The sequence below is a fragment of the Azolla caroliniana genome, unplaced genomic scaffold (assembly GCF_043228905.1).
Source record: "Azolla caroliniana isolate FFs.n. ecotype wild unplaced genomic scaffold, voAzoCaro1.0.p SCAF_8, whole genome shotgun sequence".
Lineage (NCBI taxonomy): Eukaryota > Viridiplantae > Streptophyta > Polypodiopsida > Salviniales > Salviniaceae > Azolla > Azolla caroliniana.
The window spans coordinates 7,411,573-7,426,450 of record NW_028230443.1 but is presented as its reverse complement, the minus strand read 5'-3'; the positions used below and the strand labels follow the sequence as shown (position 1 = coordinate 7,426,450).

Genomic DNA, 14,878 nt, shown 5'->3' with positions numbered 1-14,878 from the left:
TCTCTTCTCTCTCTCTCTATCTATCTATCTATCTCTCTCTTCTCTCTCTATCTCTCTCTCTCTCTTCTCTCTCTATCTATCTATCTCTCTCTCTCTTCTCTCTCTCTCTCTCTGTGTTCCCTCCTCGCGCTCGCTCTCTGTTTCCCTCTGTTTTTTCCTCTGTTTTTTCCTCTGTTTTTCCTCTGTTTTTCTGTGTCACTACTGTCTCTGTTTTTTCTTCTGTGTTGTGAGAAAGAAAGAAAGGAAGAAAGGAAGAAAGATATAAAGAGAAAGAGAGGAAGGATTTTGGGGCCCATCCAAATTTTAGTGCAATTCCTAAGCATAGCCCTCTAGTTTTTGGAAATTACAGAAAATAACCCCGCCCACCCTCCACATACAAAAAAATAATAAGGAAAGGAAAAAAGGAAAAAAGGAAAAAAGGAAAAAGGAAAAAGGAAAAGGAAAAAAGGAAAAACCGTAGTGGTATGTATGTATGTATATGTTGGCTCGCCCGAAGTCTAGCGGGCACGGAGACAAGAAGAAGATACAAAATGTAAGAAGAAATGCCCCAATTTGCCTTCTCCTCCCATGCTAAATTGTTATCTAATTCTAGCAATGGGCACAGTTTCGGCTCGAATCGAACCGAACCGTTAAGCCATGGTTTAATGGTTTATTGGTTCCAAAAACATTTAATGGTTTGGTTTGGATTTTCAATAAACGGTTCGATTTCGGTTTGGTTCAGTTCTAGAACTTAGGTTTATAGGTTTTTGGTTAACTTTTGTTTTTACCTTAATAGTTTATTAATTTAATGGTTTTTTATTGATTTAATTAATTGAACTTAAATGTTTATTTAAAATAATGGTTCTCATGTGTTTAACTTGCATTTACATATATTAATTAATAGGACATCACGAGAAAATACACAAAACTTTAGCGTTTTATTTGTGGATTTACACGTCTCTAGTGGATTTGTTTCTCTTAAAAATGTTTTTAGCCCACGCATTCAAAACAAATCGAACAAACACTCCAATGAATGAAGATAATCTCTTTTCTCAAACAAGAGTACATGCCCAAGAAAAAGCTTAAGGCTCATTTTCCACTCACATGATCAATGGTTAAGTAAGTAGGCATGATGCCCTTTTAGGAGTTGTGTGGAAGACCTTACTAAAATTGATAAATTCATGAGATATTTTAAACCACTTTAGACACGAAAAGACAAAATTGTGGTCCCTCATGCATGACTCGAGCAATTGCCGTGAGGAGGTGACAATTTTCACTTCATGGTCATTTGTTCCCATGCAATAGCTTTTATTGTGATTAATTTTCATAAAAGGTATCATTCAAATGCGCCAAGTGCCAAAGGGTTTGGCTCGTGTGAAAATAAATGCATGAAAACCAAATGGTTTGTAAAAAGATGGATCTTTGGTGGTCTTTGTGAATCCACAAGTTGGAACATTAATTCTTCTTACGTGGAAATGACCTATGTTGGGTTTGTGCATGAATGTCTCATCTTTGCCTCCATCAAAACTTAACCTAAACCTTAATTTTGCAAATGATGAGCTTTACCATTGCATCATCATGCTCATATATTAACATTTGAGAATTTCAATAATGTAGCGTCACGAACAAATAAAAAATAAGGTAATGTTTCCAAGTTGTGCTCACAACATAAAGCCTTTTTTATCGTGTTGTGCTAAGACATTAACAAATTCAAGGGCCCTCATGATTAATGGATATTGGTTTTCAGATTTCCCATACACCTTTATATGATGCTTGAATTTGAGTTAGAATATTCCCCAAGGTGATCCATTTTTTTTCAAATGACTTATTGCCTTACAACAATCAACAATGGTTCGGTTTGAACCAAACCAAGCCAAACTGCGAAAGCCATTACCGTGGATTCTGTCACAAAGTAGGATTGCCATTACATGGTTAATGAACCTACAACAATGTTAAGATCTATCGCAAGTCAAGAAAACTTGCAACCAATCAACGAAAGAAGAATAATTCATTTTTAATTCACAAAAAGAAGAGAAGGCAAGACTCTTGAGTTTCCATTTTTGGGGTACTATACTATCCCAAACTTCTAATGGTAAATTATATATGTAAAAAGAATGTATCCAATTATGGGCATCCACGACAATTTTTTTTTGGAGAATCCCCAACCCTCTATGGATTAACAATCTAAATGGTTTAGTTCAGTTTGGGTTTGATTTGGTTTGGGGGTCAACAATTCGATTTGGCCTTTATCAACTTAATGGTTTCTAGTTTAAATGGTTTAACAGTTTAGGGTTGACACTTGATTATTATTTTAATTTTTGAACAATCTTTTAGTTTTAAAGCCTAATTTGAAAAATCTTTAAAATTTTGAATTTGGAAAAAGGAAACATTGAAAATTTAAAAAATTTAAACTTGACGTTTGAACTAAGTGGAAACTGAAACTAAACAGTGAAAATGCGGGTTTAATGGTTTGAAAATCTCTAAAACCGATTGGTTTGATCTTGGATTTTTTTGTAATGGTTCAATTTAAAGGTTTCATTGTTGAGTTTGGTTTTATTTAGTTTCAAAAGTTTTAAACGGTTCAAGTTTGACACTTTTGAACCAAACCGTTGCCAATTGTTATTGCCATACACAGATATTTACATGACAAGCGTATGCGAAACTTCCATTACAACACCTTATCAAGGTGTTAATATATGCACATGCATGTACACAATATACTTCTCTAATCCTTTTTCTTTGTCAGACAACTTGGAAAGCTACATTTCTCAAACTGAATGCTCTAACATAAATCCACACTCACGCAACACAAAAAAATTAAGTTTGCAAGAAAGTGAGGCATATTGCTTCTTTGTTGAGCTTCCTTGTCAATCTTGTGCCAAATGTCCTTTTTTATGGAGGGGAAATATCAATATAACAATTATTCGAGAATGTGCCGTTTATGGTCACAAAGAAGTCAATGTGGGGAAAGCAAACTTGAGTGTCATTGAGTCGGAGGAGTGTCAATGTACAACCTTTACCACATCGTGTATGCTCATATTGGCAATGTGGGAAACGAAACTCAAATCTCGAGCAATATTGTAATAGAGTGCAATAGGTAGACTCATGATCTTTTGATCGAGAAAAATATGCATGGCTGATGAGTGTGTCTTCACATTTACCCTAACACCTTGCATCACATCAAAGAGAATGTGAGCTACATCATATGGAAGCAATGATACGAATGGTTAAGAAGGGGATGAGATTTGGCATGTATGAATGTGTGCATTTTGCTCATTTGAAGAATACGATATGGTTTTGTAGCTTGACGCAACATATCTAATATAAATGTGTACCTTAAACCTTAAACCCACGTACCATGGAGGAATCTCGCAAGGCATCGCGAAAGCAAGTGCAATGTTGTCCATCTTCGAGACCATACTTTCAATATCTTGCGTCAAACTAGAAACTCGATATGTTGCATTTGTGTGTGTGTGTGTGTGTGTGTGTGTGTGTGTGTGTGTGTGTGCATGTGTTTGTCTCAAGTCTGAGCTTTATTCCTTATGGGTCAATGTATGGCCTCTCTATGGACGCGAAAAAATATCTATCTATCTACCTATCTTTGCTTTTCCCATGCAATGGTAGTAGGAAAGTTGATGTGAGTTAGCTTCGTTTGGGCCCACAATCGAAGCTTTCCAGGCCCATTGAGGTCTAGTCAAGAAGTCCGGGTGGGGATTCCGGGGAATATTCCGGAGATTCCGAATTCCCCGGACTGCCGGGTATATTCCGGGGGAGTTTTGAAAAGGGCATGTTTTTGACAAAGATACCTCCCATTTGAGTCATGCCCACATTGATGGAATAATACAGTTAAAAGTTAGTTGACCTAACTAACTCTTGTCTTCAACATTCCAAACCTCATGACACACTCTCATCAACAGGTCAGTCATGCAGGTATGCATCCCTTCCTCCTTCTTTTGCTCTGTTTTAACAAAGAAGAAGAAGAAGAAGAAGAAGAAGAAGAAGAAGTTGAAAGAGAAGGAGAAGGAGAATGAAAAGAAAACAAGGAAACGAAGGAGAAGGTATTTATTCTTATCTTGCCTTTTCCCCTTCATTTTCTTATTTAATTCTTAGATATGGGTTTCACAGATAGTTTGTAATAGCTTGCCTTTTTTTTATGTGTTTGTGCTTTTAATTCATCACTTGTTTTGTTCATCATAGTCAGATACTCTTCTTTTCTGTGATGAAACCAAGTTGTAATTGCTTCTTCTTCTTCTTCTTCTGTTAAGTATTGGGCATTTTATTTCAGATCCTCTCTAGAAAAAAATCGACACTAAAAGCCACATTCACCTTAAAATTAATCTATATCTAGTGATATTTCCATTATAAAAATGCATGGATTAATGGACCTGCATACATTATGATCAAACCAGGTTGTAATTGCTTCTTCTTCTGTTAAGTATTGAGTATTTTATTTCAGATCCTCTCTAGGAAAAATCCATCTTAAAGCCATTTTCATCAAAAAATTAATTCTATATCTGGCGATATTCCCATTATAAAAATGCATGAATTAATGGACCTGATGGACCTGAATACATACATACATACATACATCAGTGTGTATGTATGAGAGTGTATTGGTATATATATGTTGTGGACGTAAACATAAGCATGTTTCATGCACACATGTTTTATATATATTTGTAGCTGATCTTGCTTTTTGGGCTGACAACAATTTTCCAAAAGATGATGTACAATCTGTTACATCCATATCAGACAAAGTGGATCATCTTGCACCTCGAGGATATACAGTCGGGCTCCTCGGGAGCATGCAACATCTTCAGATTATCTTGTTGCTTCTAAAAACAAGAGCAATCATATGTAAAGCAGTCCAACTGTAGTGAATTCATCCATACTAATAAAACATTATTTCTCTTGTATACATTATCCCTATGGAGGGCTTCCATACTGACCATGAGAAACTTGCAAATTGTCAAAGTTCTTTGGAAAGCTCATCAAGGACTGTGATTAGGTTTATAGAACCTTTTACTAGATTATTGTAAGGATGTGCAACAAGAACCATAGCATTAGCTGCCCATCTATTTGAAGAATAACAAAGCTCTATCAATCATTGATTGAGCTACTTACATCCTCACCAATGGTGTAGATTGTGTATACAAGTTAGCCATTTGTGGTGGAGCTACATTATAATCATGGGAAGCCACAAGATCATCAAACCACAAATGTGGTATTGTGTGTGCCATATAAGAGAAGGAATTGTTATCACACGTTCAACACCTTGGATGCTTGGCACTCGTACAATGTATTTATGGAGTTGGTTTGTGATTAACTGTCATTCTTCTAAGTGTCTCTATGATTAGCCTAAGCATCATGATCCAAAATATCTATGGGTCGAATTCTTGCTAGACATTGATTTTGGGATTTTGATATAGGAAGGGAGGTAACCAATCAAGCTGCAGATGCCGTTAAGACGAATATAAGAGGTAAATGCCTTCTCAATTATGGAAATTTCTTTCTCTCAAAGGGTTCTATTTAACACGAGGTCAACAAGATTATGTAGCCAAGACTAGCAGGTTCTAACAATTGTCCGAGAGATAGGAAATTTAGAAGTATTCCATCAATGGTGGATTACAGTTCATGAAAGGCACATCATAACAATGTTTGTCTTTGTTTTAGTCATCCTTTTGAAGCCTAGTCTCTAGTTTGTATCTGTGATAATATTGCTGAAAACATTGTATAAACTCCTTTGGAATGAAGACACTAGAGGTGAGCTCAATGATAATTCAACAGACTATGTCGAAGAAATAACTACTATCTCATCTAATTGACTGCATTTTTTTCAAGATTCCTAGGATGTTCGTTTGAACTTGAGATCACTAAGTAAAATGATGATGTTATTGTTGGTCATCATTTTCCAGTTGCTATCAGAAGAAGACTTCACATGAGACAAAGAGAAATGATGGGGTTGCTAATTGGACTGAGCATTCTCTTATATGCTGATGTTGGGGTCTCGGATTCGGCACCTAAGCCTACGGTTCCAGGTCTATATATATTTGGTGACTCTACAGTTGATTGTGGAAACAATAACTACTTAGTAACCCTTGCAAGGTCTGATATGCCACCATATGGAAGAGATTTCGTGGACCATCGGCCAAATGGAAGATTCAGTAATGGAAAAATAAGTGTGGATTATCTTGGTAAGTCCTTTTCTCAAACATGCAAAGCCTTAGTATTGCAATGCACATGCTTGATGCACCATCATTTTTATACATTCCATTTTAGAAGTTCAATTTTCTGCACCAGCTAACCACATCAACTATCTATAACCGATCAATCGTGGCCATGTCTTACGTCTCGTACATAATATCTGAAGGCAATCACTTCACATCATGCTTCAGCTGTGGCAGTGTCTTGTTTCTCACATTGCATTATTTTAAATCCCAGCACTTTACATGGGTTTACCGATGGTTCCACCTGTGCTTGGAACCCCAAATGTCACGAACATGACGAAAGGACTTAACTTTGCCTCGGCGGGTGCTGGAATACTTCCAGAATCGGGTTCTGATCTTGTAAGAACTAGGAAATATACTCTCTTTTTTCAAGTGGCATTATGCTGCAAAAGAGTGGAGATAAGCTTTTTAATGTACAAAACTCTCCTAAAGTTTGAAAACTACTATCCAGGGCCAGCACATGTCTCTCACTGAACAACTAGGCATGTTCTCAGATTCAGAGGCAAAAATGTCCATCATTTTGGGACAGCATTATACAAAAGAAACCGTACAACGGTCCTTGTTCTATTTCTCCATTGGCAATAATGACTTTATTCATTACTACCTTCGCAATGTATCCGGTGTCTTGGAAAAACAGAATCCTAGACAATTCAGCAGAATGCTATTGGAAACCTTGGGAACCCATTTAAAAGTAAGTGTTGATGATTTATTTCCTTGCATTTAGTAAACACTTACCATGTTAGTGAAAAACTGTAATGTTAGTACATGCATAAATTATGCACACACAAACTTTTTATTTATTTTTGTGCTACATTGTGTTACTAATGGGAAACTTCAACATGTGATAGAAATCCATCATAACGATTATGGAAAAATGACGATTAGGGCCACAATTATATCGTCCTAAGGTGTACCATAGTAGTAAGCCAAGTTTTTACTAACCTATGCACCCAGGGATGCCCAACTTTACTAGATGCCGTTGCGGAATGTGACCTTCTGGTCTCTGCCAGGAAACCTATTGTCTGAGCATGTCATCATGTCTTGTGTTCAAACCAAATACAGTCAGACAAAGAAAGAGTGTAAAGGTTTCCTGAAGGGGAAAACTTGAAGTGTTGTTCATTCATAATGTTGTTGATTGTGGGATACACATACATACAAAGGAAAGAAATAGCTCAATTGATTGTGGATTAGTTGGTTAGGTTGTCTCGCGGAGACTAGATAGTCACACACTCAACCCTTACATTCCATGGGGTAATCTCATAAGGAATGCATATGTAAGATTTGAAGCCTAGTGCATGAGATTGTAAAAACTTGCATGAGATTATCACTAGGTTACAACCCTAAACAAAATATATAGCTTACTTCTATGATATTCAATAAAGATGTGCATCGCTTCTCACACATGTCGTGGTTGTGTGCTTTATCACAGAGAATGTATGTGTTTCTTATAAAAATTGTTAATTGTTTTGCTTCTATGCAGTTCCTCATTGGAGCAGGTATGAAGAAAGTTGTGTTGGTTGGTATAGGTCCGATCGGATGTGCTCCAAACTTCTTGTCTTCGTATAATAGTTCAGTTGGAGAATGCATTCCGGAAATCAATTCATTAGTACAAGAATATAATGATAACCTTAACTTGTTGACTTTACGACTCCGGTCCGAATTCCCCGACTCAAGAATTATATTTTGTGATATATTCAAAGGCGTTTACGACATCATTTTGAATGCAAAAGAATATGGTAAAGCTGCTCTTTTTTTTAACATTTTCCTGAAGCATGTTTGGGTGAGTTGTTTTAGTTATTGCAGTAGAAACAAGGATTTTCTCAATGTCTATTAAGATCAATTTCATTTATAATACATTATAAAATGGTTTCACACCCATATGTATGTATCAATCGGTCGCCTTGCTCTAATCTCATCCGAAAGAGATATCATAAAATCCCCATTGCTAAATGTTTGCATGTATATAAGCATGATCATATGTACTTTAATCAATATTAGGTTCGGAAAATGTAGAAAGTCATGCATCTCAATAGTAGTCTCAAAATTTTATTTTTACCCCTATGTTGATTTGTTTACATAATATCTACTTTGATATAAGATCTCAAGGTAAAAAAGAAAATGATTTTTACAAAGAATTTGATATCGACATGTAATTGATTTAGACTTGAACTTGTGGACATAGGATCTATTCAAGGAAGTATTTTGCTTGATTAAGAATTTCAATTTATTTTTTATGTAGCTTTGATATAAAATTCAACTTCTTCTTGGCACTAGGTTTCGAGAATCGAAACTCTGCATGTTGCGGTGCAGGTAAATATGGTGGATGGATGACTTGTGTTCTTCCACAGATGGCTTGCCCCGACGCTAATAAATATGTATTTTGGGATGCTTTCCATCCAACAGAGAGGGTGAATTATCTCACCTCTCTATTACTTTGGAATGGAAGTGTTTGCTCACCAGAAAGTGTAGAACAACTTGCAATCTCTTGAGTTTAAATGAATTGAAAAAAGATTGAAGAGTGTGCACATCTTAATTAAATGTATTAATGAAGAAGTGAAGGATGTTCTTGTTCAATGTTTTGCCATCTTACACAAGTCCTAAGAACAAAGGACATTATATTAATACTAATGTAATGAGCTAATTGTGAATGATTCAAACATGTTTAGGATTTGCTAAATTTACAATATGCCAATTCACAAACTTGAAATTCCCAAACATTGTTTATTGGTAGGATCGTTTATTTTTCTTAACAGGGACTCCAAATAACTGATAAGTAAGAGGAGGTTATTACTGGCTAAAAGCTAGGAATTCAATGCTCGGATAAAGACTTTAACCATAAATAATCTTGGTTTAGGTTGTAACTTGCACTATTTGAACTTAATGCAAACCTTTGGCATGTATTTATAGGGTGTTAAATGATACTTGGGTCTTTCTTTTCGTAATGTATGTGTGGTTCAATGAAGTCCTGATTACAAATAAATAAAAAACTTTCCTCTACTACCATTCTACTTGTAGAGATAGATTGTTTATCTATAGTTACAAAGCATCTATCTATTGGTAAATGATGTTCCTTTTTTTTTACCAAGGAATTAGATTTAACATATGGCCTCCAAAATCTACATATGGATGATAATAAATATTTTCTTGAAGTTACAACTTTAGGAGAATGTAACAATTTGCTTGCTCTACTTTTGAAAAGCAACTTTGTGGGGTGTTGATGATTTATCATAGTCATACTTATTTGAGTGATTTTTGGAAGAATAAAAAAAGCAATGTTAATTAAATGAGCTCCGTTATCACATGATCAATCTTGGAAGAGTATATGTACTTCTATCAAAATGTATGTGTGATAAAAAGCTAAAACAAGATAATCTCTCTTAAAGCTAAAAAGGGCATTGGCTATGTACAAAGGGCCATAACAAGGTTCTTTTTTTTTTTTTCCCAAAATGAAGCTACTTTCCCATTAGTTAGGAAGGATTATTACATAGAGAGTCTACAAGGAGACTTATACACACATCGGGGAGTCTTCCTCCAATCAAGTAAAAGAAGATGAGCCTACTTACAATGCCTTGCGGCCTAACTTAATGTAAGAAGCTACCTATATCTAAGGCGATGCCCTTCAATGTTGCCTAGTACAAGTCGGCTCTTGGGGCCTACAACGAAGAGAGGGGTGGCAGGTGAGTAGGAAACAACCAGCGTGGGGGCTGGTAATTCCACCTTGGGCCACTCCCGCCTTGCATCACCATAGGCGTGTTCCTCCATTTCTGCCAAAAGCGCAACCGGGCAGAGATCACGTCGTTGGAGTGGCTGCAAATCTCTTCCAGTTGCCCTCGTAGGCAGCTGATAATCGCGAACCATATGTCCATGATCACTTCCTCCGGGGGCCGTACTGTACCTTGGAAAACCTTGAGGCAACGCGCTTTCCATATATACCACAAGGTGAAACCTGCGATCAGCATCCAGATTTCTGGAAACCTAGGGGATGCGGGCTGCAAGCCTCTTTCGAAACGGATCTTGACGATTTTGCCTCTCGTGCATACATAGCACCAACTATCCGCATTGATGGTGTCCGTCCACCCTTCGATCGAGTGACCAATCCATGCCACAATGCTCCACGAGGCTGTTCCTTCAACTTCACATGCCGCAAGGAGGCGAGTCACTCTATCCCAGATCTTTTGAGCTTGAGGGCAATCCCACAGACAATGTCTTAGAGTCTCAATAGGTTGAGAGCACAGTGGGCAGCCTAACGGGCCGCCGCGTTTATCTAGCCATTCGCCAACGGGCACCACATTATGACCGATCTGCCACCAAAAGAGCTTGATCTTTTCAGGCATGTGGAGACGCCAGAGACCTTTCCAAAAGGTAATGAGCGCCTCATCGGGGATGCCCAATTTTCGCCAGCCATTGCGAAGGGGGTTGCCTAGCTGTAGCTGCAAAGTCCGACCCAATTTAGTGGTGTAATCGAAGAAGTGATGGAGTCTATCATCATGTTTCCATCTGAAATCCCCTAGGTCCCAATCCAGATCGACAAGGGGGTGACAACCATATACCCTTAACCTCCAATGGGGTTCCACCTTAGCAATATCCGGGTCTGTCTTCCAGATGTTGTCAACCTGTGCCACCACTCGGATTGGGTGCTAAGAGCCCCTGCTCTAACTGTCCCCAAAAACTATATCTCTCCCTGATCCGCTCACACCCTTTAGCGACTTGACCATTCCAACCTCGTCAAAGAGACTGAACCATGCAGTTCTCTCGCCTCCCCCATCGGAACCTTGTCAACTGCCTCAACTATCAGTCTCAGCATTTTCGTAGCTCCCTTGGGGGGAGGGAAAAGGTCCTCTTGGGCTCTTCCTGAAACAGCCATGTGTCTCCAATCGTCTATAGATAGGAGGCATGTTTGTGCCAGCTTTCCCCATGCTAGGCCCTTAAGTTGCCCTAACATCGTGTCGTCACTTGTTCGCACGTGGGGATTCCAGAATAGTGGCTGTCTAGTCCATTCGGTCAATGTCTCCGGGGTGTGTTTGACCAAATGCTGTCATAGATGGCACAATGCCCGCAAGATGGAGTTCGCGACCCTGTCCTCTGGATGGCAAGCTAGCTTGGGTGGGACTCCGCTCATGCAACACCAATTCAAGGAGTCGGGCCAAGGCCTACCATACTTGGGAGTCCCTGCTTGCAGCTTGTTGCGAAGTAGTACCTTCCAACACCCCTTACTTGGCAGGAGGCAGCGAACCACCATTTTAGCTAGCAATGAACGACTCTGCATTAAGGGGTCTATGAGGCCAAGCCCCCCTTTGGCCCGCGGTTGCGTTAACCAACACCATGACACTTTGGCAGCAGCCCTTGGGTTGTCCTTACCTGACCATATAAACCCCTTGATGGCAGCCTTAATCGCGTGCAGACTTGCAGGGTCCATAATCCAGCAGGAGACTGAGTGCCACATGGTAGCGAGCAACACTTGGTTCGCAACAAGGACCCTACCAGCGAGGGATAGTTTAGATCTACTCCATTGGGTCAACTTCCTGTTTATTTTGGCTTGTACGTGGGCCAATTGCGCTCCCTTGGGGATTGATCTCCCCATCGTAAATCCAAGGTACTTGAACGTTGTCCCATCAGGGACCCACATAAAATCGGCATGGGGTTGCCATCTTGGTTTCTCTTGTTCGCTGAACCATAGGCCTTGGGTTTTATTCCAATTGATCTTGGAACCAGCCGCCTGACAAAAGTCCTCGACAATATGTTCAACCCGTTGCAAATTCTCCTCATCACCTTGCAAGAAAAGAATCGTATCGTCGGCATATTCAGATAACAACAAATCTTCAGTCGCATTGGGGATGGGCAATCCTCGCAGCCCGCTGGTTGGTGCTTGTAAGTAGGCAGAGAAAGCCTCGGTTACAAAGAGATAGAGATATGGGGCTAGGGGACAACCTTGCCTCACTGAGCGTTGTAGTTGGAAGGCGACTCGTAGCTGTCCGATAGAGTGCAGAAGTGCAATTCCTCCATTTTTGAGGTAGGCCCAAAGCTCGCATCACATTTTCCAAAAATGGCCATAACACCCGGTCGTAGGCCTTCTCGAAGTCAAACATCAGAATAGCCAAGCTCGATACGGAGCGGCCGGCCAATGCCATAGCTTCCCAAAGAAGCAACACATTATCAAAGATACACATGTTCTTGACAAATCCAGTTTGATTGTCATGTATGATGTCTGGTAAGAAGCTTGCTAATCGTCGAGCTAGGACTTTAGCGAGTATCTTGTATGCCGTGTTAAGGATTGTGATTGGACGCCACTGGCGCAACTCTAGGCTTCGCTCTAACGCTTTGGGGATGAGATATATCATCCCCTCAGCCAAACCAATTGGCATCTTTCCTGAGGACCAAATCTCTTGAACTTCAGCTTCCAAAGACGGGATGACACATTCCCAATGAATCTCAAAGAAATCTCGTGAGAGACCATCAGGGCCGGGGCATGCACCCCTTCGCAATCCCCTAAGCGCCTCCGAGAGTTCTAAACGAAAGATGGGGCTATCGAGCACAACTTCCATCGCCTGGGTTACCTTGGGGTGAATGTAAGACAACACGCGATCAACTAGCTTCGTGTGTTGCCTCACCTGCATAGGTGCGAGGAGGTCACGATAGTATTGTGTTGCCATTTCCGGAATCTCAATCTTGTCCTCCGTTATCAAGCCGTCTGGTTTTCGCAACCCTTGTATACGTCCACCACCACCCTTGGGTTCCTTGTAGTGAAAGAAATGTCGGTTGACCTTGTCGTCTTTTCTAGCCCACCATGCTGCATTTCTTCGAAACAACATTCGGTTCTTCTCCAAAGTCCTTTCATGTACCTTCATCTTTGCTTCCTCCAGCTTAGCTCTAGACCAAGTGCAACCAGGGTCTACCTGTAGCAGCCGTTGCGCTGCCGCAACAGCCTTCCTTAATTTTGTTTCAATGGCTCTAACCTACTGGAGGGCGCACTTGGTCTCCTGTTGTAAGGAGGAGGAGAGGGCCAATTTTTTTTGCAAATCTTCGCTGGCTGATTCACTGCCCATGGTGTCCTGCCATATACTTTGTAAACCGGCCTTCACCTCTTCACTCTTCATGATCTTTGTGGGGATCTTCACATTGAGACTGCCCTTGCTATCGTTGGGTGGGTTAAGGTCTAGTCTCACTGGCTGATGATCTGAAAAGTTAAGACCTGCCAAGATAGCAAAGGCGCCCCCAAGCTCTTCGAGGGATGAGCTGATGTATATGCGATCTAGCCGTGTAAGACTACCGCCCCTAGCATTCTCGACGGCTCTGGAAAAGTGCAACGAATGTGAGATTCTCCTAAGGGAAGAGCCCCATGTATCCTTCACCCCGATTTTGCCAATTAGGAAAGCCCATGAATCCAGCTCCGCACCATAAATAGGCCTCTGGGTCCCTCCTTTCCTATCTCCCAGGTGTTCAGTCATGTTGAAATCACCTGCCATTACCCAAGCCTCGACATCAGGTAATGTTGTCTCTAACATCCTCCAAAAGATTGCTCTCTCGAGGGCTGAGTTAGGGGCATAAATGTTTAGCACCCCAACTTGTAGGTGATTCCATTTCAGAAGCACGTATAAGGCCCGACCCTCCACCAACGTGCTAGATGATGTTATTTCGTATCGGGCCTTATCGCTGATCGAGATGCAGACCCCTCCTCTTCGGTGGAGGTCACCCTGTGCAGCTGACCACCATGTGGTCCACCCACCCGACAAGGGGTTTACTAAGCTCTGAGTTCGCTCTTGCGAGAGGTGGTGTTCTTGCAAAAGCAATATGTCAATATGGCCCCCTATATTAAGGGGATTTAGCTCCTCCTGAAGTCTTCTGCACTCTTGGTGTTGTCGGCCTCCACCAAGGCCCTGTACATTCCACGTTAGGATCCTCATCCGAAAGCGGTGATGTTGACGCCCATGTTCGGGCCGATCCCCATGTTATGGGGCAACCTAACACCTATTTCGGGGGTATGGTCTCCACAGCTGGCTGCAAATCCCCTGTGGGATTTTCAACCGGTCGTTCCCGGCCCGCTTCAAATAGATCCCGCGATACATTTGTGCTCCGAAGCGGTGGCACCTCTTGCATCCCTCTATCTAAGAGAGTCGTCGCCAAACCAGGTGTTGGTCGGCCTATCTTACCCTTTCCCTTGTCCTTGAGCTTGCCCGTCCGGATCCACGATTTCACTAATCTGAGGCCACTACCACATTCACGTTCCAGCGGGAGGGGGGGCTTTGCCAACTTCTCTTCCTGGGTGGACGATACGAGTTGGGGTTGCATCTCCATCGGGGTAGAGAACACAAGTTCAGGCTCTCGTGGGGGAAGGCATGAGGAGTCGCATGGGGACAACATTGTTGCCAACGCTTCTGGGTCGCCATCCCCTAACCCTTGAAGAAGTGTAAATCTGTTGGTAGCTCTCACCTGTAGGTCGGGTGCATCGACACTCCCGGAGAGGATCTTTACCCGTTTCAAGGGTTGCTCGTCCGCGCTTGTTGGTGACAAGGTAGCGGGACTTCTTTCAAAGGGGTGGTCATGAAAAAGGGTGGAAGAGGATGCACCTAGGCCTCCAAGTTTCCCCTTCTTCTTAACGGGTATCCAAGGAGCCTCGTCACCCTTGGTTGTCCCGACTTTGCCCGAGGGTCGAGGTCCCGAGCTTCCCTTTCCAG

The 14,878-nt window shown here is 41.0% G+C and overlaps 1 protein-coding gene across 1 annotated transcript; it reads left to right on the top strand.

Moving 5' to 3' along the window:
- Positions 1–3,884: 3,884 nt before the first annotated feature.
- On the top strand, positions 3,885–8,839 carry LOC147860945 (GDSL esterase/lipase 7-like). Its single transcript, XM_087323662.1, has 6 exons — positions 3,885–4,037; positions 5,895–6,173; positions 6,421–6,545; positions 6,658–6,897; positions 7,687–7,942; positions 8,481–8,839. The coding sequence occupies exons 1-6, from the start codon at positions 4,007–4,009 to the stop codon at positions 8,693–8,695; spliced, it is 1,146 nt and encodes a 381-aa protein (XP_087179788.1). The 5' UTR covers positions 3,885–4,006; the 3' UTR covers positions 8,696–8,839.
- Positions 8,840–14,878: the final 6,039 nt, after the last annotated feature.